Raw genomic sequence first — 23453 nt, forward strand, 5'->3', positions numbered from 1 at the left:
AGTCCTGAGCAAAATCCTAAAAGGTGTTGAAAATTACTTTTGTTTCCTCTTTGAGGAGGTAGTCACCATAATTCAGTTTTGCTGTTTTTCAAACATAAATTTATTTGTAAATTTGTATTTTAACATGTTAGTCTCTATTAAATTTTTTATTTTAACTTTAACAATTATATTTTTAAATCTAATTTTACTTTTGCTAAACATTATTAAAAGTAGACCTACCAAATTGCTCTCCAAGGAGGATTAAGGACCGTCAACACAAAGAGCAAAATGGATTTGATCCGCTTCTGGAAATGTGATCAGTTTAACATAAGACTCACTGTGGACCTATTCACGTGTGCGTTCTTAACCAAAGAGCACTTCTCTCATTTCAGTGAGCACTCACTTTGAGCTGAACAAAAGCACCTGCAAAGTAAATTGCAATTCCTCCTCCAACCTGCTGTTGTCTGGATTTGTTGTCCTGCCAGTCGCCTCCTGCCCCTCTGCCTCTGGTTCTTACATCTCAATTAATGTGCACCAGTACCACAAGCAGCAGTAACGCTCTCTTCCAACAATTCCCTCCTGTTGTCTTCACTGCAGGGCATCACGACCCACGGGTTTTGGAGGACTGGTCTGGTACTAACACAGGAGCCATCACCCTTCTCTTTGCCACAGGTGACATTAAGGACTCTCAAAAAGAGAGAGCTCCTGCACCCGAAGACAGAGGCAAGCTCCTGCAGCCGAGCACGCTCTCCGTGCGCACCTCGCATGCGCTGGCACACGGCAGACCCACAGCAAACTTCAGTAACTCCCAAGAAACAACACAGCGTTTTGGCCAACTACCTGTCACAGAGCCAGCACTGGGAAAATTTCATACCCTGACATGAAGTGACAACACCGCAACTCCTCAATATTGTCTGGATGACTTGGCAAATAATAATTCCATTTTGTTCAGCATTACCTCTGAGTGCCGCAACTCACTTGCATTTTGCTCACCTGCACAAAGTGTAACTCCCAGCAAGTGCCTGCAAGTTTTTTCTAGTATTTTAACAAAGGTTATAGATTACTGAATGACCTGGTTGACTAAAGGGCTTATTCTTGTTTTTAAAACAAACCATTAGCTCAGCCAGGAACGGCCTAGTAACTCAGAATGGTTTTCGCAATGGTTTTTCATTTCTGGAAAAAATTAAGTGCAATGCCTTAAAGAACATACTCCGCTCATTAATGTGAATATAAATAAAACTAAATGAAAAGCAGTAATTCTCTGGGGCATCTTGTTAAATGTAAGACTTGGAAGAAGTCACTGTCTTGGAGAGTTTACTGGACTGGGTAGCCTGATATATGTAGGAGTATTACACAAATGAAAACTCTCTACAATCCTCTACAAAAAGCCCTATAAATTTACATAGATTACATGACAGAATTACAAGGAGGATTAAGAAAAAAAAAAGAAAAGAAAATGCCTTCTTGAAGATCCAAAGCTGCATGAAACTCCTAATGACTCACCAGCAGCTCAGCCACTGCATAGACAGTACATGCACACTGTGAATTTATGTCGTAGCACAGGGGTGGCTTTTGTGCCACTCCTCCTCATTCCTTTCCTAATAATGTCCAGCATTCAATTTGCCTTTTTTTGACAATTACACACTGGGCACATATTTCCCTAGACACATCATTACAACTTCATTTCTTGCCTGATCTGTAAAAGCTGACTCAAGGCTCATCAACTTGTAAGAGTCTTTTTCCCCCCTTCATACACATCACTTTACATTGATCAACCCCAGGCAATAAAATGGTAGGTTAAAAGTAATTCACTTAAAAGATTTTTCTGCAGCCCTCAGCAGCCGATGTCCAGCATGAACTCTCTGCTCACTGCGGGCCTCTCTAGATGGGGGTGGTGAGATGTTAGCGAGACAGCTGAGCGGCATATGCCCTACTCAGACATCGCTGCCACGAACCCACCTGCAACCTTGTTCGAGTTCATTGCTTCCCTCTACCGCTTTTGTCTGCCACCCAAACCCCGGCCTGCAGTCAGTGTGGTTTCATTTTAGCATTTCATGCGCCGTGAACGCCGACTTTCAGTTATGGAGGGACCGTTCCATGCGCAGTACCCTCGGTCATATCTGCCTTCTGCTAAGACACTCAGAAAAACAAGACAAAGAAGAGGCTGTGGTTATGGCTAGCAACTGACTCTGGCACTGGACCACCCTCTGGGTGGGCAGGGGAATGTTGTCTACATTTTCTTGAGCACGTGGAAATTGTACAGGACAAAAGAAAAAAAAAAAAAACTTCTACCAGATTAAATATTGGGCAGCTTTTTTTTCAACAGGTGTCTGCAAATGTTACAAGATGATCCCTATCCAAATACATGTAATCTTTAAAAGGTTATCTTTAAAAAAAAAGATGAAACACAGCAGATGAAGAAACATGGACAGAGTCATCATCAGGCATCTAAAGTGCAACTTTACTCCTCCTACCCTGAACTGGAATGTGTCTCTCTACTCACACTTATTTTAGGCTTCAAAATTTGAAGTATTCGTTTTAAAAATCAAACATATTTATAAATAGCTTCCTGGACCAGATGCAGGTGGTACAATTATGTTTTCCCCATCTCCACCTTTATGGCAACTTCTACTCTTTATCATAAACCCCCACACCCTGAGATTCTCTCTCCTCCGTTTTCACACAACAACCTTCAACTCATTACTGCACTTTATCCCTCAAATAAAACTCATCTGTAATCAAATTTTTCTTTTTCCATCTGAACAAATCCCAGCACCTGCAAGGAGCAACATTTTCTGCCAATCAAAGGCAGGCAGGCAGGTCTGTGAAAAAGCAGACCATGCCCCACCACACTTCCACCACCGCTTCCCACCACACGTTTCCAGACTTAGGATAAACAACAGACACACACCTCGTGATAACTTTGGTCAGAGCCCACATTGCTAGCAGATGGATCCAAGAACCACCTGCCTCTGGGCTGCAAACTCCAGGGTGATGAGCAACAGGAGTACAACTCTGTTGCTGTTTCTCCGGGGAACTGTTGGGGTTAGGTGGACTCTTTGTGCAGGTGACAGCACAGGCACTTTTTACACTACCACGTACCTGGTGCAACAGATCACCAGCCTCGGCGAGCAATTGGAGCCATCAAGTTTATCAGCAGTCTCAGGGCAGAAAAAAGGATAGGCGGTGCAGTTTCAAGCCTTGTGCTTCATAGCAAACGTGACTGTTTCAAATGCAACAGGTACTACAGAAGGAATAATGGCTCATGCCATTTACTCCAGAGGGGTAATTCACTCCAGCAGGTGAGTTTTTCAACTCCTTCTCAATACTTTCAGTAATTTTCATTTTCATTAACTCCAGTAGAGAGCATTACTGTTAAGAGCGCAGTACATCTAATTACGTAGTCTGAAGAGTTAAGGTCAGACTCTCACGTGCTGTAAATCAGCATGACTCCTTTCAGCTTGCTAAAGCACAACAGTTTGCAGAAGCCAAGATTCTTTCACTTCCAAGTCAATACACCAGATTATAAATTAGACTATGTAACATACATCTTGTCTATATCAAGATGAAAAAATGAAATAGGGGCAAATTATACCCTCAAAAATATTCCCAGACTTCCTGTAAAGTTTAGTGATAAGAGATAGACATCAGTACTTCTACCAGCTCAAGTATTTCTCTTAAACAGACACAATTATTACAAATCTTTGTTCCATACGTCACCAACTTATATAAGGCATCAACAATCCAGAACAGGAGGGAGTATTTGAATTTGCCTATGCTACATCAAGCCATTATTGCAACCTATTCTGCAATTAGAGGCATTTCCTCTCCCCGAGATCAGAGCTATGCTTCAGCATCACAAAGTGTTCTCCTACTCTAGATGCCAAGCCTGAGAATGCTCCAAATCCAGCAATTAACAGAAAACTCTCAGCATTTATCAAAACAAAGGACTGTGGGAATTTAGAGGTCTCGCATGATTTGCTCCTGAGAAGACACCTGCTGGGAAGGAAGAGATGAGGACATTCCTGAGCCTAAACGATGAGGGAAGCACTGGGATTTCCATCCTTCTCTCAGATCTGCAAACCAAAACACATTCCAAGCAGAAAGACGGAAGAGTAGTAACAACTCTGCTCAGCTGATGTCAAACACTCACATGTTATAGTTCAGACAGTACGTTAGTTCTGTGCCACATACTTACGCTGTCAAAATAATTTCTACACAAGTATTTACTACTTTGGGCATGAATCTCAGTATGTCCCAGAGGTAACTGTAATGAAAGCACATAAGTACTTAACACATTAATTTTTACAGAAAACTAGGCAGCAAGTGACCTCAAGAGCTCAGCTAGTCTGTCCTTCTGTGTTCCTGACAAGCGTCAGCCAAACCTACTCCAAAAACCCACCTAGGAGAGACAACCCACAGCCTCTCCACACAGCCAACTCTACATCCTCTAAAGTCCTTACAGCTAGGAGCCTGGTACTTGGTGTCCAAACCAAACCTCCCTTATTACAACTTACGTCCAGCATTTCTTGCCCTGTGTACTACAGCCATGAAGAACTGTTTATCTTCCTTTTTGTTTTGCAGCAATCTCTGCAGCTAGGTACCTTAGCGAGGCAAGGTGCGGGTTATTTTAACAAGTCAAAGAGGCTTATTTTGGGCACTTACTGACAGCAGAACAGAAAGGACAGCAAAAAACACATAAGGCGGCAAATCTTACCCAGTCTTTCAAGTGGTTATTCTCACCCTTTCCCTCCCCCCCTCCAAAAAAAAAAAAAGAAAAAAAGATAGCGCTCAACAAGTGAAAAAAAGAGCTCTTTTTTTAAGAGCACTGGCAATCACTGCTAGAATAAGAGAAAACAAGATGTTCTCTTATCACCCCTCTTACTAAGGAAGGGGATGCAAATATTTGTTCAGTCCAGCCACTTTCCCCAGGGTTACCCTGAAACACAGCAGGGCCCTCTGCCTTCTGGTGGATCACCAAACCAAACTGCTTTAGTCCAGGACCTGGAAAGGCTCCCAAAATTCCCATTTTGTTTGCCAGCGTTCGTAGAAACGTCTTAGCTTTCACCTCGGTTCTGCCAGGGCTCACAGTCATGAAACAGCAGCACTGGTTTATAAAGAGGCTATTCACGCGCGCTTGGGGAAGGAAGATGGCTACAGAAGAGCTGAATGTGGAAGAATCAGCTTGCTCAAATTAGTTCAATAAAAGTACACCCGTGCACACAACGGCAAGGATGCCCAGTGCAGGAGGCACAGCTACTGCAGCATACTTAAAAGACGGAAGGAGGAATGACAACTGCGTATAGACGGACAGAGCAAAACAAACAAAAAATCTAGCAAAGCCAGGGAGTAAACCAAAGCTTCAAAGCTCTTACGCAAGACAACAGTAACAGTCTCTACTTTCCAAACAATGAATCAGTGGGACTTCAAGGGCATATCAGCACCAAGACAATTCAGGCCAAGTCAGTCTGACCCTATCAAAACAAAAGTTTTATTTTGGCCAAAACTAAGCAGGTTATTTCCTTCTCTCTTCCTGCTCTTCCATAGCATGTGCCTGACAGGACAGAAGCCAAAATACAGGCTTAATCTTACAGTGCCTCTGCCCTTAAGGGGCTTTTTCACTCACTTCTGAAGTTGTCCTCAATCCTGTAAGCAGGCTATTTTGTTCAGCAGCACCGCCTTTTGCATTCACTGAAGAGATCCATTGATAATGAGAAGACAATAGCTTTGAGGAAATGTCCACAGGCTAAGTAGTCATAGACTGGAGAAAAAGACTTTTTTTTTTTTTCCTTTAAATCTCAATGTTTTTAAATTCTTGTATAAACCGCAGGGTTATCAGACTGCTTATGCAGACAGGGCCTTTCAAGCTGATGGAGGAGATGCAATTTTCATGAGTAACTTAAAAGCAATGCTCCCTTTTCACTGGAAGTTTGTGGGACTTAACTTTTACATTTGTTAAACAGCTTTGAGCTCCTTTTCCATTGTAGCAGCTTGCCAACACAGACACATTTAGCTTTTTTGTTTAGGACCATGACCACAGGCCAGCTTGAATACTGCAACTATTCACTGAAAGGAATGCTGGATGCAGTACATGGACCTTGCCAGCTTATTTCCCAATTCAGCAGAAACACGCAAAGACCTGTATGCAATATTGGTGTGCTCTCTCAGACAAAAACACAACCTAATTTAAGTTTAGAAGTCTGTTTTGCAATGCTTGCTAAATGTCACCAGGAAAGCTGTCACTAGAAGCTTTGGTCTTCCCAGAACATTTCAAACAACAGCAAGACAGGAATGGAAAATATCTCTGAAAGCTTTAAGAAGTCAGGCATATAAAAACACCCTCCTCTCTCACTGTGGTGAGAAACCTTGGGCCTTTGCTTGTCTTACAGTTCAACGAGGCCACTCTGTGGGTCCTCCTCCTCTGAAAATCCAGAAGAAATGAGAAACCTGTTAAGGTTTTCCAAATATATACTGAGCATCCTTATAGATCACTTGTACTTGCCAGGTCCTTTCTCTCTCCAGGACCCTCTGGCATTACCAGCTAACCAGCCATAGCTGCCTCTGCTTTAAATGGAGATACCAGCATATACCCTTGTCGTGGTTTAATCCCAGCCAGCAACTAAGCCCCTTGCTCACTTGCCCCGGTGGGATGGGGGAGAGAATCAGAAGAGTAAAAGTGAGAAAACTGATGGGTCAAGATAAAGACAGTTTAATAGCTAAAGCAAAAGCCATGCACACAAGCAAAGCAAAACAAGGAATTCATTCACTGCTTCCCATGGGCAGGCAGGTGTTCGGCCATCTCCAGGAAAGCAGGGCTCCATCACACATAACGGTGACTTGGGAAGACAAATGCCATCACTCAGAACGTCCCCCTCTTCTTTCTTCTTCCCCCAGCTTTATATGCTGAGCATGACGTCATATGGTATGGAATAGCCCTTTGGCCAGTTGGGGTCAGCTGTCCTGGCTGTGTCCCCTCCCAGCTGCTTGTGCACCCCCATCCTACTCGCTGGTGGGGTGGGAAGCAGAAAAGGCCTTGACTCTTGTGTAAGCACTGCTCAGCAATAACAAAAACATCCCTGTATTATCAATACTGTTTCCCGCACAAATCCGAAACACAGCCCCATGCTAGCTACTATGAAGAAAATTATCTCTATCCAAGCCAAAACCAGCACAACCCTGTCCGATAAAAACGCAGTTTCCCCCTGCACAATGTGGATTGCATTGTACTTCATATTTCCAGAACTGTCTACATGAGAGCAAGCTCTATTTATAGGTATAGATACCCAAAAGAAATGTTTTGCTAACATCTGAGCTCTGTAATTTCAAGGTAGTACATTTGAACTCCTATTCATTTGTATTTCAGATATGCTGTTAGGAAATAACATAGCAACAAGTCAAGCAAAAACAAGACAAGCTACTGAATAATGAAACAGTCAAATGAGTTCAATGATATACTTGAACCATCAATCATAAAAACACCAATTTGGTTATAGTAGGTTTGCTTGAACGGTGGTAACCTTACAAAGCCCCTGGGCTACCCTAAGCACCTCTTACTCTCTCATCAGTAAAGGCTGTAATTATTCTGAAGTCTGACAACAAACTCTATCTTGTTTCTCCATCTTCCCTGGTACAGTAAGCCTAGTACTGACAAATGAACTAACAGAACTTCACCTGTCAGAAAAGCACCCTCCCCGTCCTCCCATCTCCTGACTTCCCCCAGAGCAGGTTTTCTAAATGCTGCGTAGCAGATGAAGCTAGAGCACCTACAGCTGGAGAGACAACAAAGGCACCTACACCGCATGCTCAGTTCCACCAGGGCTTCGCACTCCAAGGAGCAGGTAACAACTGCACAAGCAAGGTATACCACAGCAGCAAAACCAGCCATCTCCATTTGGTCAAGAGGCTTTTCTAGGTCATAACCATAGCCAGCAGAAAACCTAGACACCCTGTCAGCTGCGCCTATACAAAGAAGAGGGGTCCACCCTCTCCAGTTAACATCCTGCAGTCTACTCTCCTTCCATGCTGTACAGTATGGCCAATAATGACACGGCCTGACTGAATACAGGCTCCAATGAAACCAATTGGCTGGATGGTTACATCCAGAGAGTAGTGGTCAACAGCACAATGTCTGGATGGAGATCGGTGACATCGGTGACAAGTGGTGTCCCTCAGGGGTCCATACTGGGACCACTACTGTGTAATATTCTTCATCAGTGACACAGACAGTGGGATCAAGTGCATCCTCAGCAAGTTTGCAGACAACACCAAGCTGAGTGGTGTGGCTGACATGCCTGAAGGATGGGATGGCATCCAGAGGGACCTGGACAAACTCAGGAAGTGGGCCCATGTGAACTTCATGAGGTTCAACAAGGCCAAGTGCCAGGTCCTGCACCTGGGTCGGGGCAACCCTCAGTATCAATACAGGCTAAGGAATGAAGGGATTGAGAGCAGCCCTGCGGAGAAGGACTTGGGGGTACTGGTGGATGAAAAGCTGGACATGAGCCGGCAATGTGCACTCACAGCTCAGAAAGCCAACTGTATCCTGGGCTGCATCAAAAGAAGCATGGCTGGCAGGTTGAGGGAGGTGATTCTGCCCCTCTGCTCCTCTCTGGTGACCACCTGGAGTACTGTGTCCAGCTCTGGGGTCCTCAGCACAGGAAAGACATGGACCTGTGGGAGTGGGTCCAGAGGAGGGCCACAGAAACGATCACAGAGATGGAATACCCCTTCTAACAGAGAAAGGTTGAGAGAGTTGGGGTTGTTCAGCCTGTAGAAGAGAAGGCTCCCCGGAGACCTTATTGTGGCCTTTCAATACTTAAAGGGGGCTTATAAGAAAGATGGGGACAAACTTTTTAGTAGGGCCTGTAGCAATAGAAAAAGGGGTAATGGTTTTAAACTAAAAGAGTGTAGATTCAGACTAGATATAAGGAAGGAATTATTTACGATGAGGGTGGTGAAACACTGGAACAGGTTGCCCAGGGAGGTGGTAGATGCCCCATCCCTGGAAACATTCAAGGTCAGGTTGGACAGGTCTCCGAGCAACCTGATCTAGTTGAAGATGTCCCTGCTTAGTGCAGGGAGGTTGGACTAGATGACCTTTAAAGGTCCCTTCCAACCCAAACTATTTGATGATTCTATTCTATGAAATTCTATGAGAAAGGCGAGTTCTGCATAGACTTTACTTTCTCTTTCTTGAAAGACAGCTGGATCAGACTTCCCGCCTGTGAAATGAAGGTGGGCACAGAATTCCAAAGGCATGCGATTTTAGCACAGAACAGGTCCCTGACATTAAGAGCTTTTTCTTCTTCAGACAGATGGAAGATGGCTAGTGCCAAACTCACATTCAGATCCAGAAAGCACCAACATCTTCTCTTTTCTTGAGGATTAGGCCAAATACAGGACAGTGCGCTGGGACAAGGCACTGGTTCACTGATGCAAAACCAGAAATCTCCAAGAGTGCTACAACATCAGGAGAGAGCTCAGCAACTGATCTCCTGACAGTTCCCCAAAGAAGATCCTCCAGAGGAAGAGGCATCCCAGCTCACAATGTGGAGTTGCACAGGGAGCCGTGAGGGACAGTCTTTGGCCTCTGTCCACCTAATTAGTCTTTCCACTGCATGGTTCTAGCATGGTAACACACTACTGGGAATTCACACCTACCATGCAACAGCCACAGACCACTGGCATGGCTGTGACTCTCCTTCCAGCAAGGAGGAATCACAAGCTCCCAATCTTAGGGGGCTAGCAGTGGTACTCAGTGATGCTGAAGACAGGGGTCCTGAAAAGAAACCATCTCTGAACCACAGAAATCTGTCTATCTGAGGGCAAACAATTAAGCACTCCAGTAGCTTTTCTGTACAGGCTAGAAGGATGAAGGTTGCCCATACAAACCAGATGCCAGTCCATGTAACACAGTCGTGGCTTTTTGGCAGGTCTTCCACACTGCAGCCTTTACACAGCTAGAAAGAGTCAAGCCAGCTTGAAGTCTGACAGAAAAACCTCTGATCACCCTCACTGCACCTGCAGTGAAAGCCTATAGCTCCTAATACCCTTGAAGGGAGAAGAGAGGTCTTCCAATGACACCCAACTCAAAATTTCAGCAAGATGCCACAGGGGTAAGAAAAAAAATCAAGTACCAGTCTTAAGCAGGAGCCTCTTCTGTCTTCTACTGCAGACTGCCCATATGATCAACTGAACCATAGATAAAAAACACCAGCTACAGCAGAGAAGCGCCAGCTCTGCAGCATCTGTAAGTCAAATGAGACAGCAGGGGCACAGGAACACGTAATGGTTAAAACCAGGAGAGTGACAAGGAAGACCCAGCTGGACAACAGAAGGACCTGCTGTAGGACATGCACAGCAGTGTCATCAATGCTAAACACATGGTACTTAACTCCCTGCAGCTGTTGTTGCAACAGCTTCTCCAATTCACTGCTTTCAGGGTGATGCTTTACAAAGAGAAACTTTGTCAGTTGTTTATCAGCACTCTGCAGCTGACTCACAGCTACTGGTCAAAACAAAGAGCTATAGCTTACAGTATGCAGAATAGAATAACACAACAAAAAACACAAAAGCAGTCTGACCCAGCCCTCAATTTTAAGGAAAATCACTAAAAATAATTTCACATTTACTGCAGGTATACTTATAACTAAAACTTCATCACATTTAGGGAACCTACATAAACTCTTCAGGTTTCCAGCCCTTACATACGTGGCCTCCTGCATCACTATCACTGGTTGCCCAGTATAGAGCATATAACTTCGCACACCACAATGTCAATGTTGTACTTCAATGACTAGTTTCCAAAAACCCAGGTGGACAACACAGATGTCTCCTACAAAGATCAGTCCTGTTAACACTTCTGCAATTTTAGACATATTCAAGCCAAAATGCCTTCTCACTTATGAAAAGGAAATAACAGTAGCACTTCTTCAGTTTTGAAAAAGAAGAATTTGAGTTACACTTAAGTAAACAGGGCAGATCACAGCAGAATTTAATGCACAGTAGGACTTCATAAGCCATGATGGCATTTTGGCAGAAAACTGTGATGTTGACACAGTTGCCTGGAATCCCTCACAATACTCAAAGATTTGGAGACATTCTCAACGCTACAGCATTCAGAGCAGCTGTAATGTAGTCCTGCACCTACAGGGCGTATTACCAGGGGCACACAACGTACACCGCACATGCATCCCACGCACACAGAGCCTCGATGAGTTTGCTCAGTGCTCTAGGGGAGGAAACACGCACAAATTCCCTCCAAAACACACATAAGCCTTTGAATGGACCACGGAAGGAGAGACGGGCAGCATTTTACGTCAAACCAGACTCCTCTGCTCAGTGGTGTGAGCAGGAGGGTTGTAATCCCTAGGAGGTGCGCTTCTTTCCACCTTGCCGCTTAAAAACTGAACACAGAATGTAAAAAAGTAATGAAAAATCCTGAACAGACTAGAATAAAAACCACTGTTAATCTTGGCTACAACAGCACCCACCTACCTCCACAGCACAGTTACAATTTTAAAAGAAAAGCTGAGTACAATTAAAATGTAGGCCAAATTATTAATACCTGTAACCCCAAGATAAGTCTTTTTCCTCTTTTAGCTTGGGTAATCTCAGCATTATCTAGGGCATCTCAACACTTCCTATCACCACAAAACAAAACAAGTAAGGGAAAAAAACCCAATGAAAATACCCCAGTTGCCATGGCAACCTCTACCTCTCATTCCTGTACGGCTTCATTTCCAAGCTGCACCACAGACAGAAGTGTACAAAACTACAGGGTTTGAGTGAAAAGCAGAGCTGGAAAGAAGAGAGAGAGAGAAAAAAAAAAAAGGCAAAAAGCAAAAGAAACAGGGTCCTGTGCCAGCTGGGTAAGTACATTCAGTATTTTCTTCAACGTGGTTGCTACGAGGGTATTGACATGGTCAGGAAACCAAAGGCAAATGATTCATTCAGTGGTGAATCAGAGGAAAATAAAACACTCACAAGGCACTATTTCCAGAAAGGCTAGCAAACTGAAGGTGCTAATCTCTGAGCTACTTTTTTTTTTTTTTAAATCTTATTATTAATTTCAAGCATTTTAAAAAGATTCCTGTTAAGAAAGAGGATTTCAATTCCACCACTTAAGCTTGAGTCACTGATGAGACTCAGGACTATACTTATCTTGAATTTAAGGAACAGTCTCTTTCACATGAGTAAGATCATATATAATTCATAGAAGCTGAGTGTTTACATCTATCTGGAGAACAAAAGCCTGCGGTGTCAAGTTATATACACCACTTATGAGTACACCAGAACTTCCAAGGTGTAATAGCTCTGTTCACAAAATAGTAAAATTCAAAATCTACCTCCAACTAGAAATTGCTCCTAAAGAGGGACCAAAAGATCTCAAGGTTTTGTTTATTTTGGTTTGTCATTGTTTGGTGTGGTTTTTTTAATCAATCAGACTGGCAGGGCAAGTTCTTGTAGCACTTGCTCTTAATTTATTATGTAATATAATCAGCTATTAATTTATACACGTGAATTACCAACACATGCTGAAAGGTTCTTAAGGTTTCCATGAGACCACATTTAGAAAAAAAGTTACACTGAGCAAAGGTACTGAATAAGTAGAATATATCTCCATTACCTTTCCAGACTTGGGAAAAGGAAGGGGAGGAAGATTTATTTTTTAAATAATCTATTTGCTCCTCCTGCAGAAAATGTGCTTGAATGAAAAATACAATAGCTTCAAGAAATCGTAAGGCACTTGCCAGACAGGAGCTATCCTGGAGCAAAGAGAAGATGAGAGGAACAGAATAAGAGAGGTCAAAACCAGAATGGACGCAACAATACTTAGCTGTTTCGAAGGGTATTTTTAACATTACAGTATTTTTACCTCCTACTACGGCCTATTTCTGAAAAAGGATTCAACTGGGGAGGTCTGATAGTCCCAGGTGCTGTTGGGAATATGCGGCACTGGTTAACTTCTCTTCTTCACAAGAGAAACTCAGGCACGTAAGTCAACAGCACAGAAACCACAACAGGAATCTTCTCACTTGTTTTTGTTTTTAAGTTATGTCTCTGCTTTCATACCTTCTCATTTTGGGTCACATGCTTGGTTTCTCGCTCAGCATCTTCTATTTGCAGAGCTAAGTCTCCCCAGCATCCAGACAGAGGGCTGGAGCATCAAACATAATTGCAAGTGCCATTTTCCTCAAGTTTCACCACCTTCTAGGATAAAGGGGTTGTGATTACTTCTGGACCGGCTGCCATTACCACCAATGACAACTCTCCAGCAGTGAGCGCAGACACACTGCTTACAGCTCACGTGCACACCTGCCAGGCACAACTGTCCCAGCGTGCTACTATGGCACCAGTACATCCAACGGCATCTGTGGCCACCCAAAATTCGTGCATCAACTTGCAGAAGTGTCTTGAGACTTTCAAATTCTCTAAATACTTGAGAACATCCACAAAGTTTGAAACCAGCTTTTCCCGTCCTCTGTATCAACACTGTTTTGAGAAGAGATTCAACATGAAAAAGCAGTTTTTCCTAAGTCATGCTATGCAGCCCACATCTAAGGGCTTCTTTCTACAGCAGATACATTCCAGGATTGCTAGTCCTAATCAATTTCCCATGCAAATTTGTATGTGCGATGATTTACACTCACGCTGGCATCCTAACTAGATTCTGAAGAAAATCTTTCATCTCACAAAAGGCATTTTTTCATTCTGAAAGAGAGCATCCACAGTCTGAAACAGGACTAGCCTTTTCACTTTATGTTGAGGTGCTTCCCTCATGCCCTCTTCATGCTTAGAGGAATCTTAGCAATTTCCTTGTATTCTTCTGCCTTCTTTTGAAGCTCCCAACCACGCAATGATTTCAGCACTGAGGAAGAATTTTTGTTTGAAACACTTAAGGAACCGGTTAGTGGAGTATTCCTATGCTCGCTGGTTAACAAGGTGTACCAGTTCTTATCTCCACGTGCTGTAGAGAAAGTACTGCAGAAAAAGGACAGACTCATTTCCTGAATTACATCATAACAAACCAAGACATTAAATGTGATGCATTCTGCCCAGGAGAAAGAAATGCAATGAGGAACAGAGATTTTTTTTGCTACATAGTCTTGCACTTAAACTGGAAGTCCTACTTCCTAGCCACTGTAATCTAATAGTACCCTGTAGAACAACACACTGCTCCTATTTTAACGCCTTAAGTTCATATCATTCAGTTTCTCCCAAGCACATCTGTTCAGCAAAGTACTCAGAATGTCTCTAGCAGTCTTCTGTAAATAAAACCTCCAGGGACAGATTAAATTGTGGTTAAATACAGTAATTTTTATTCTCACTTTTAGATCTTAAACAATGTTATTTTTACATAGCAAGTGGCACTGCGTTTATATCGTAAATTTTTCTTCAAAATCTCCAAAATCTTTTCTTTAAAAAGAAGCCAAGCAGGTGAGCAATATCAGCATTACATTCACAATCCTAAACATACTTCCAAGTAAATCACTCATATTCAACTTTAAACAGCGAAAAAGCAACAAACATATAAAAATACAAATGCATGTGTTCTTCACATTTATATATATGTGAATATATATGTATGAATATATATGCACACACCCACATTCTTCCAGAGCCAAGTGAATAAAAATATTTGAATAAAAACAGGAAGTGAAATTAGGGGTTGACTGTACTCCTGTACTCTAGTGAATAACAAACTTCCACAAGTGAGACAACAGTAGGCCACAATATGGTTTAAAAGGAAGAATACTGTGGTGGCACATTTAGAAAAAAAGAAGTACGGTTCCACTTAGTTTCTTATCACGTTGTGATGTACAAATGTTAGTTTTTTGCTCTCTGCTTGGGCGTGTTTCCTAACGGCCTCCTCTCAAAACTGAAAGGTGCTATTAAACAAAAAGGCTGGGGGGGGGGGGGGGGGGGGGGGAAGAACAGGAGGTGATCAGCACATATTATTTTATCATTTAGAAAGGTCTACATGCTATACATAACATCCTGTTCTTTCCCCGCTGGAGCCGAGTCAAATTAAATACATAAATGTAACTTAGTCACCTGTTTTCAATAGGTGTTGCTAAAGCAGTTTCGTCAAAGGGATTTTCCTGAGGCAGCTCAAGATGGTGTCCTAATGAGCAACAAGTAGCCCAGAAGGAAGACAGTTTGAGCTGATGAAATGCAGTGTTAGAAACAACTCTGGAAGAAATCAGCGACATGACCAAAAAGCAAAGGTCATCCGGGGACAGCCGGATTCAAAGATAATTCAAAGCTGCCACCTGAGAAGAGCTCAAAAATCAGGAGGAGAACCAGGTTTCTATGGGACAGTAAGCGGAAAAGCAACATTGTGGACGAGTTATAAAGAGCATGTCATTAAAGAGGAGAAAACAGACAAGCAACAGGGACCCTGCCCAGAGGGAACCCACTGGAAACAATGCAGCAAAACTCCTTATCCCTGGGCTTGGAATTCAGAACAAGGAGGGGGGTGGGGGGTGGGAATCAACAGAAACATCCACTACAAACTGCCAAGAGGAGAATGAAAACTGAAAGCCTGGCGTGGCATCCTCCTTGGCACTATAAGCAGGAGACCCCACCTCAAGACCAGCATCTGCACTTGGGTAACAAATGCCCATCGTACGTAGCACCTCCCTTGTCATAAAGCAATTGTCGATGCAATTGCTTAATGGGTTTTTTTTTCCACATGGAAAACCCCAGGACACTGTCTAATGGTGTCGGGTACTCTACTGAAATAAAAGTAACATCACTACTAAAAAAATTTGCTGATGACTAAAACTGAAGGAGGACAGAGTAATCACACAGAGATGCGCATCGCCGAGTAAGATGTGCTATATCCTATTTTAATGCAAACTTCTACATCTTTAAAGAAGGGATGCAGACCACCTCTAGAGAAAGTGGAGGTGTTACCAAAACGTACTGGTTCCCAAGAAGAAACCAAACCCGAACCAGGGGGAAAAACACAACTAACGCATGCAAACATCATAGAAAATAGGAACAGGCAAGTGCATCAAGTACTGAGGTCACTTTTGATTGAAACTCTACCCAAGTTTTAAAGAAAACGCTGTTAAATGGCTCAGTACAGCGCTTAGAAAATGTTTTATGGTGAAAGCCTTAGAATTCAATGGCCTTTGTTTATCAGAAAGAAATAACCAGTCAGGCATTTATCTCCCACACAACTGCAAGAAAGAATAAAAGGCTTTTTAGACCCTTAGCACAGCACTGCAAGAACTATGGTCCACAGGAAACTCACCAGAGGAAGAATGAAATATGTTGTTGTGAGACGGAAAGAACCAGAGGGTATTAGCCTAGAAGATGGCTGAGGAACACCTGAATATACTAAGTCTAAGCAATATTAGATGAAAGATCATCTAGAAAGGAAACCTGCAGAGAGCAAGCTGCAGCCACTCCAGACCATGATGGATTAATGAGCACCTTCTTTATTGCTTCTGTCATTTATCACCTAGTCGGACTGAGGCAGTAACACACATGAGATATGAAAGTGCTGTGCAAAGCCTGGTATTGGATTACTGGCTTTAGCACTTTCTGCGGTAAGTTATTTCCTACATAATTGAGTTTCTGGACTGAAATCTGGGATAATGCAATCAACACAAAATATAACTTCCAGCTACAAAAGCTGTGCGCATCCTTGCAAAGCTCCCTGTCTTTTCCTCTGCATCATAGATGGTGACCATATTTTCCTCTGGGGCACTGTCAGAGGGAGGCAGGGAAAAGAAAACCATAAATTCTCCAGTACAAAATGGATTATCCTTCAAATCCAGACCAGTAAGTAAGTTGCAACTTTCAGCGTGTCAGTCAGTCCTCCAAATATTTCTCCCAACGTATGTTTCAGCTTGACCAGCACTGAGCTAAGTTTCTGTGTCAGGGTGTCTTTTGGGGAATGTTTTTTGGGTGGTTTTTTTTTTTTTTTCTTTTTTGACCGTCTTTGTGTTTGCTCTCAAGATGGATCCAGAGTCACATGGCTCAATCTAAGTTTTAAATGCAGCAAAGGCACATCTAGTCAACAACATCTCAACCACAAACTCACACTGCACCTCAACATCAAACATCTTATTGTTGCACGGAAAGGCCCCGCCACTGACGAGGAACCCACTAAAGAATAAAGAGAGCAAGTCTTGAAAATTCAAACTGGTTGTGGGATAGAAGCAAGATTTTACTGCAGTTTTACCTTCTTGTAGCTTTTATTTTTAGTTCAAAATGCACCAAAAGCAAGCCTAACTCATCAGAAGAAGGAAGAATTTGTTTTCCTTTTGAACTGCAAACATTAAGACTTTCTGGGGAATCTCATAGATCATTCACTTCCTTCAAAACTCAGCTGAACGGAACCAGCAGGGTCAAGGGTATTCCAGCTGCCTGTCTCAACAACAGAATTAACCAGAAAGGTTGAGAGTTCAAGGGGATTGCTCCTCATCCCTTTATTCCCTGCTACTATTTCCATATCCCTACAGAGACCATGTCCCTGCTGGTCTAACTCCCAGCTTAAAGGCAAAACACACTTTTCCTATCTGACTCCAGTTACATGTCCAGAATGCGCATCCCCAGACCACTGCAGAGATGCTGTCTGAACATCTCCAGGTTCTCCTACACCAGCAAGGCGCAATGTGGCTTGCCCATGCCCGGAACATGCCGGTATGAATCACAGCAGCTTTATGGCTGTCTTTCTAAGGCAGAGATTTATGGCATAAACATAACTCCAATTAACCATTTACATTTTGTTCTGGAAAAGCTGCAGTGTTGTCAGCCAAAATCTAAACCAGATTAGGAGAAACAGGGATTTCTGCATCTTGGAATAAGTTTGGAGGTTCTCCTTAGAATACAAGGCCTAAAAACCAAACAAACGAGAAAATGCCAAAAATACAAAACCAGAAAACAACAATGGTATTTCCCAAAGTATTCTGTGACTTAGTGCCTTCATATCAAGACAAGTACCCTACCTGCTCAAATGAAGTTTCCCTAGAAGAAACAGACACAAAACATATGAAAAAGGCCCTGACAGTAACTTCCAACAAATGCTCTAATGAAATACATATATATAGCCTAAAAATGGCTAAACAATTGTTAAATTTACTAACCAACTTGCTTACCACTTAAACCCCTTACATTTTACCTTTGGCTAAAATAAACTGAACTGAATTCTCATTAGAAAGATTTATAGCACTGGAAATATTTGTAGCCCCTAAAATGTATGGATTCACAACTCTTCCTACTTCCCCCCCGCCAAGTCTTCTACAGAAAAAGAAAAAGCACTGTGAAGAGAAATGTATTTACTGGTGGCTAAAATAAATCCCGACCTCCAAATTAAAATATCTGCTAGCTGCTATTTCAGTGTATGAAATTAGTTCCTCTGTGCACTACCAATGAGAACTCAACTCCCTTTATTTCTTATACAGATTTAATATATTTAATATTTTTCATTTTTAAGGTGCACACACACAGAAACCCAGCCACTTACACTGCCTCTTCCCTGCCAAGCCTGACGAAATCTAAATGCACTCAAAACTGAAATGACCAGGCTTTGGAAAGCAGGAGCAACATAAGAGAGTAATTGTTCATGTTACAATCCAAACATCGTTTATTCTTTCACACGCACACTTATCAAAGGAAGTGACAGCTACAAAGAGTAAAGTGGCAAGAAAAACAGAGAGTCATTTACAAAAGGTTTACGGAAAACAAAGTTGCAGGGAGGAAAACAAAAGAAAGAAAAAACAAACCACAGCTGCAAGCCTGGTTGACTGAGATTACAATAAATATGTGCACTACAGCTTAAAACACTGACATCTTCAGACCCAGCTGGACACCTAATCCACATAGGAAGACTACTGCCTTCCCTGTAAAACTTACAAAAATACCTTGCCAATCAAGCAAGGGAGCTGCAAGTCTCCCCAGCAGGACCTCCTGTCCCGTACAAAGTGCTGGCAACAGCAGTACTGGCCCTGAACTGGAGAGGGAAGCAGTATCTTACTTTAGATCTAGGACACTTTGTACCTTGTACGGAGAGCATCAGAGCATCTCTGCTATTCATTTTTCAGAGTCCACAAGAAGCGAAGGACCACTTATCTTGGCCTACACTGCCAGAAATGTGTTAGGAATTCGTTGTACTTTGTTGTGTTTTTTCTACACAGCCACGTAAGCTACATGGGCATGTGCCAGTCTGCTGAGTAGTTGACAAGTTTACTGCAAAACTCCATACACCCAATCATTCACACATAAAAGATGCCATTTTCCAAGGGTCAAAAGTGTGATCCCAATTAAAACCCAAATCCAGGCCATTCAGGCCACACAACTACACAAAATAATGATAGGCAGGAAGTTGCTGGGGTTTTTTTTCCCCTCCTTTCATTAACTGATGGAGTCTTATCATCAGCACCGTCAGTTCCCTTCAAAGTCTGGAAACTTTCTGTTGTGATCAAGACCAGCTTCAGGGAACGTCAACACAAACAGCATCAGGAGACTGAACACGTTGAACCCACGGATTCGGAACAGAAACCATTGCAAATTCACCTAGAAAAAGGCCACTCCATGGCTTCATTTTGAATCCTGTAGGTGGTTTATCAAAAGGAGTCCGGACAAAGACAGCATCAGCTCAGCTGCCATTACACCTGCAATCCTAGTCTCTCTGGGGAGAAGAAAAAGATGATAGCCATTAGCTACCAAGTTTCTACAGTCTACTGCAAACAATTCCTTCGCTAAAAGCTGGGTGGGTATTTTTTTTTAATTTTTAATCAGCCTGGCACTCCTAGAGATCACCCTTTTATTACTTTCTAAAGAACAATGATCGAACTCCATTAGTTAAAGCAAATCTGACAAGGAGGTAATTATTAAACGGAATTTACTTAAAATATAATTCAATAAATCATATTAGCGTTTATTAAATAACTTGGAAAGAACGCGCTGCCAAGCTGTTCAACAAGGTACGAGGGTGTACGCATGGCTGTCAAAAGCAGCCACGGTCAGCAAAGGACCCAAAGTACCTAACGGTATTTTTGAAATTTGCTGTTTAGCAGTAAGTTGTTGGAAAAGACAAAGATGACATTGAGCACAGCTGGTTGAAAACAGACAAACAAACAAACAAACAAAAAAAGATCAGTTCTTCACCCAAAGGAGACACTGATGTGCCAGGTGACATTACAGGGTTTTCCCCCACACTCTGGCAGGGAACGTTACAGCTAATGAAGACTAAGGGTGTTTTTCTCTCTCTCATTACCCCTCACACACAGGACTTGTTTGGGATGGAAGTTTCATATGTAGGTTTTAAAGAGGTATCTTAACAGTGCAGCTTGGAAGCGCCTCATTAGCACATGGTCCTTAGACAGTGGTGCTAACCATCCTTACCCTAAATTCAGCCTGAAGAGCCAAAGGGGAAAAACAATTGCGGACCACAAACTGTCAGCGCAGTTTTCAAACTAGGAAAAGACCCTAAATTCAAGTTACAGCTATGCACTACCTTTATATACGTAGTATGTGAATGGGAAAAAAAGCGAGACATCGTGGACGAAAGCCTTTCACGTTTTCTTACCTGTTAACACACTGAAGCCGCCCAGCTGTTCCAGTAACAAAACTGGCACCTGAATGCCCGCTCTTGTGACTCCAATATTTTACCTTTTTTAAGGCAGTGATATAATCAAGGCTACAAAAGACTGGCTTTGTGCTTTTTCACAACTTAAGAAATTTTCACTCGAGCTTGGGGTTTTTCTGCTGTTAGGGCAGGCGGTGACTTTCTGCGATGCAGACGAATGACACATCTCTCAGCAAAGTCTCAGGCAAATATAAAACCGTTCTTGCATGACCTTTTTTGCACCACACAGGAACGCGACTTCCACCCAACTTAATCCCACACCCTCTCCACCCAGGACGACGGCAAAAGGCAGGAGCAATTTCAGGCACTGCAGGGTACTTGCTCTACACCCACGGCCTTGTTTGATACCACCTGAACAACGAGGCTCTTGTACAACCCGACTCCTCCAGACATGGTCTTGAAGATGCAACCCAAGCTGGCTGGGCTGCATACGCTCAAGAAGACATCAAGGTGTTGGTTTTGGGTGTTTTATTTTAAAAAGCAAGACACAGAGAACCCCTCTTTTCCCTACGACACCGTTTGGTTTCGCTGCATCAGAACAAGCCGTGATTTTGTCGCCTCCAGGAACCTCTGCTGCCGTGGGGGCTGGCAAGGAGACCTAGCGATTCCTTCTTCCCTCCCTGGCATCAGCCCAGGTTTAACACGTTCAAACTCCACGCAGGTTGCGGCTCCTCCACGCCATCGGGCATTTCGGCAGATAAGGGCACCCCCAGGACGGCTCCGCTGCAAGCCACCGACCACCCCGGTGGTGCCTGGCGGGGTGGTCAGTGGCTCGCAGCGGATCCATCCCAGGACGGGCAGGGGCCGTGCTGGATCATGGCAAACACCCGTGTCACCACACCGGAGCGGGCACTGCTGCACCTCTGATTCTTTTATTTTTAGAACTTTTATTATTATTACTACCATTTTTATTATTATTAGTGTTAGAATTTATTATTATTATTAGAATTATTGTTAGAATTGTTATTATTGCTAGAATTTATTATTATTAGAATTTATTATTAGAATTATTGTTAGAATTGCTATTATTAGTTTTAGAATTTATTCTTATTAGAATTTGTCACCAACAGTAGATTTTTAGTATTACTGTTGTTGCTGGACATTTTTATTATCAGAATGTATTATTATTAATAGTAAAATTTTTAGTAGTATCGCTGGTTTTAGACTTTTTTTAGAATTCATTATTAGAATTTTTAGTAGCGTTGCTGTTAGCCTTTATGATTAGAATGTATTATTATTAACAGTAGGATTTTTAGTATCATTGCTGGTTTTAGGCGTTTTTATTTTTAAAATTTACTAGAATTTCTCGTACCGCTGTTGTTAGACTTCATTATTAGAACTTATTACTAGTAGAATTTGTATCACTCGTTACATTTTTAGTAGAAAGCACTGCTTTTATTACGGGAATTACCACTCCGTCGTTACTGCCCTGACCGCTCAGCAGCAGTATTTCCAGACACGCCTTAGCCCCCGCCTCGCCCAGGACGGGCGGCCGCTCCCAGCCGCCGGGGCACGGCGGCCAGCCGCCCGGGCCAGCTCGGCGGCGCGGCGCGGCGCAGCGCCCGGCCCGTCCCCCCGCTGCCCGCCCGGCTCCCCGCCCGTCCCCCCGCTCCCCGCCCGGCTCCCCGGCTCCCGCCCGGCCGGCGCCCCCCGCCCCGCTGCCTGCCCTTACCCTCGCACTGGTAGCCGGCCAGCCCCCAGATGAAGTCGGTGCAGTAGTGGCAGAAGGTGGGCTTGGTGAGGGTCACCCTGCGGAAGCCGTGGCCCGGCGGGCTGCTCGCCACCGCGGCGCGGCCCCGCCCGCCCAGCACCGGGCTGGAGGCCGGGCTGCCGCCGCGCAGCGACCGCGTCCCGTCCGCCATGCCCGCTCCTCGCGGCGCGGCACCGGCCGCCGCTCGCCCTCGCTTCCGCCCCAGGCGGCGGCGGCGGCGGCGGCGGCGGCAGCGGGGGGCGGGCGGGGGCGGCGCCTCGCCAGGGCCTCGCCGGGCGGCGCCGTGCTGCCGCCTGCCGGCCGCGCCGCGACCCCGCGCAGCGCTCCCTGAGGGGGCCGGGGCCGGGGCCGGGGCCGCCCCGCCGGCTCCCCTCCGCCGGCGGCCCGCCCTGAGGGCCACCGCCATTTTGCCCCTTTCCAGGCGTTCTTGGTGCGCTCTCGGCTTGTCCGGGGGCGTCCCCGCTCCTGCCAGGCGCCAGTTACGCAGAGGGCGCGGGGGCTCAGGTGAGCGCTGGAGCAGTAGGTGGAAGGGCGGTGGAAGAGGAGCTCCCCTGCGGTGGGGTAGGTGGTAGACACACCTCGGAGCGATGGGCAGGCTTCAACTGCTGCCCGTCCATTGCAATCGGCGGCGAAGCCACAGGAAGAAACCTTGAGGAAGGGAAGACAGACCTGCGTGTGAGGAGGTCTCGTCACAGACAGGCGGCGGGCTCAGTTTGCGGCTCAAAACCGTGAAGCTTGAAGAGACCTCCGGTTTCTTACCATGACGTGAAGCTGGGTGGCTTTGCTACCCCGGCCTCGTGCAGTTTTGGAGTGCACAAAGCTCTATCGCAAGACGTTTTCTGATGATGCATTGGGAGAAGATGATGATTTGCCGTAGATTTTACCTTCTGCTCTCAACATCTCTGCCTTTTTGAGAAAAGATAAAGGGTTCTGCCTGGCAGTCTCTCTCACTATAACACTTTTTTTTTGTCCTTTACATTCACTTCACCTTCGTGTTGCCAGTTTTGAAAACGACTACACACCGGGGTGTTTCCATGTTGCTAGTCTCCTCCTCTGCCTCAGAAATGCCTCTGTTTCTTTGACTTATTACATTAGGCAAAGTATCGTGGCTCGAGTAGGTTGGGAGGCTATGCCTTTAGATTTTGTGTAGATAGA

General features: G+C 44.1%; 1 protein-coding gene across 7 annotated transcripts in view; it reads right to left on the bottom strand.

Annotated features, from left to right (window-relative positions):
* The window catches only part of DGKQ (diacylglycerol kinase theta), a 103918-nt gene extending 81406 nt beyond the window's left edge, over positions 1–22512 (bottom strand). For 5 of the 7 annotated variants that reach the window (XR_015701007.1, XM_087742001.1, XM_087742003.1 and 2 more), the window contains exon 1: positions 22260–22512. Coding sequence is in view for 6 of the 7 variants with exons in the window: in XM_087742001.1 (XP_087598127.1) it covers positions 22260–22449 (190 nt within the window). In the remaining variant the exon portion in view is untranslated. Of the gene's footprint in view, positions 1–1938; positions 2035–22259 lie in introns of those variants that run through there. The other 2 variants (XM_087741997.1, XM_087741998.1) reach the window with 2 other exon arrangements.
* Between the last annotated feature and the right edge of the window lie 941 nt (positions 22513–23453).

This window comes from Nipponia nippon, unplaced genomic scaffold (assembly GCF_047370975.1).
Source record: "Nipponia nippon isolate SJK-2023a ecotype South Korea unplaced genomic scaffold, ASM4737097v1 scaffold_8, whole genome shotgun sequence".
In the NCBI taxonomy this organism is placed as follows: domain Eukaryota; kingdom Metazoa; phylum Chordata; class Aves; order Pelecaniformes; family Threskiornithidae; genus Nipponia; species Nipponia nippon.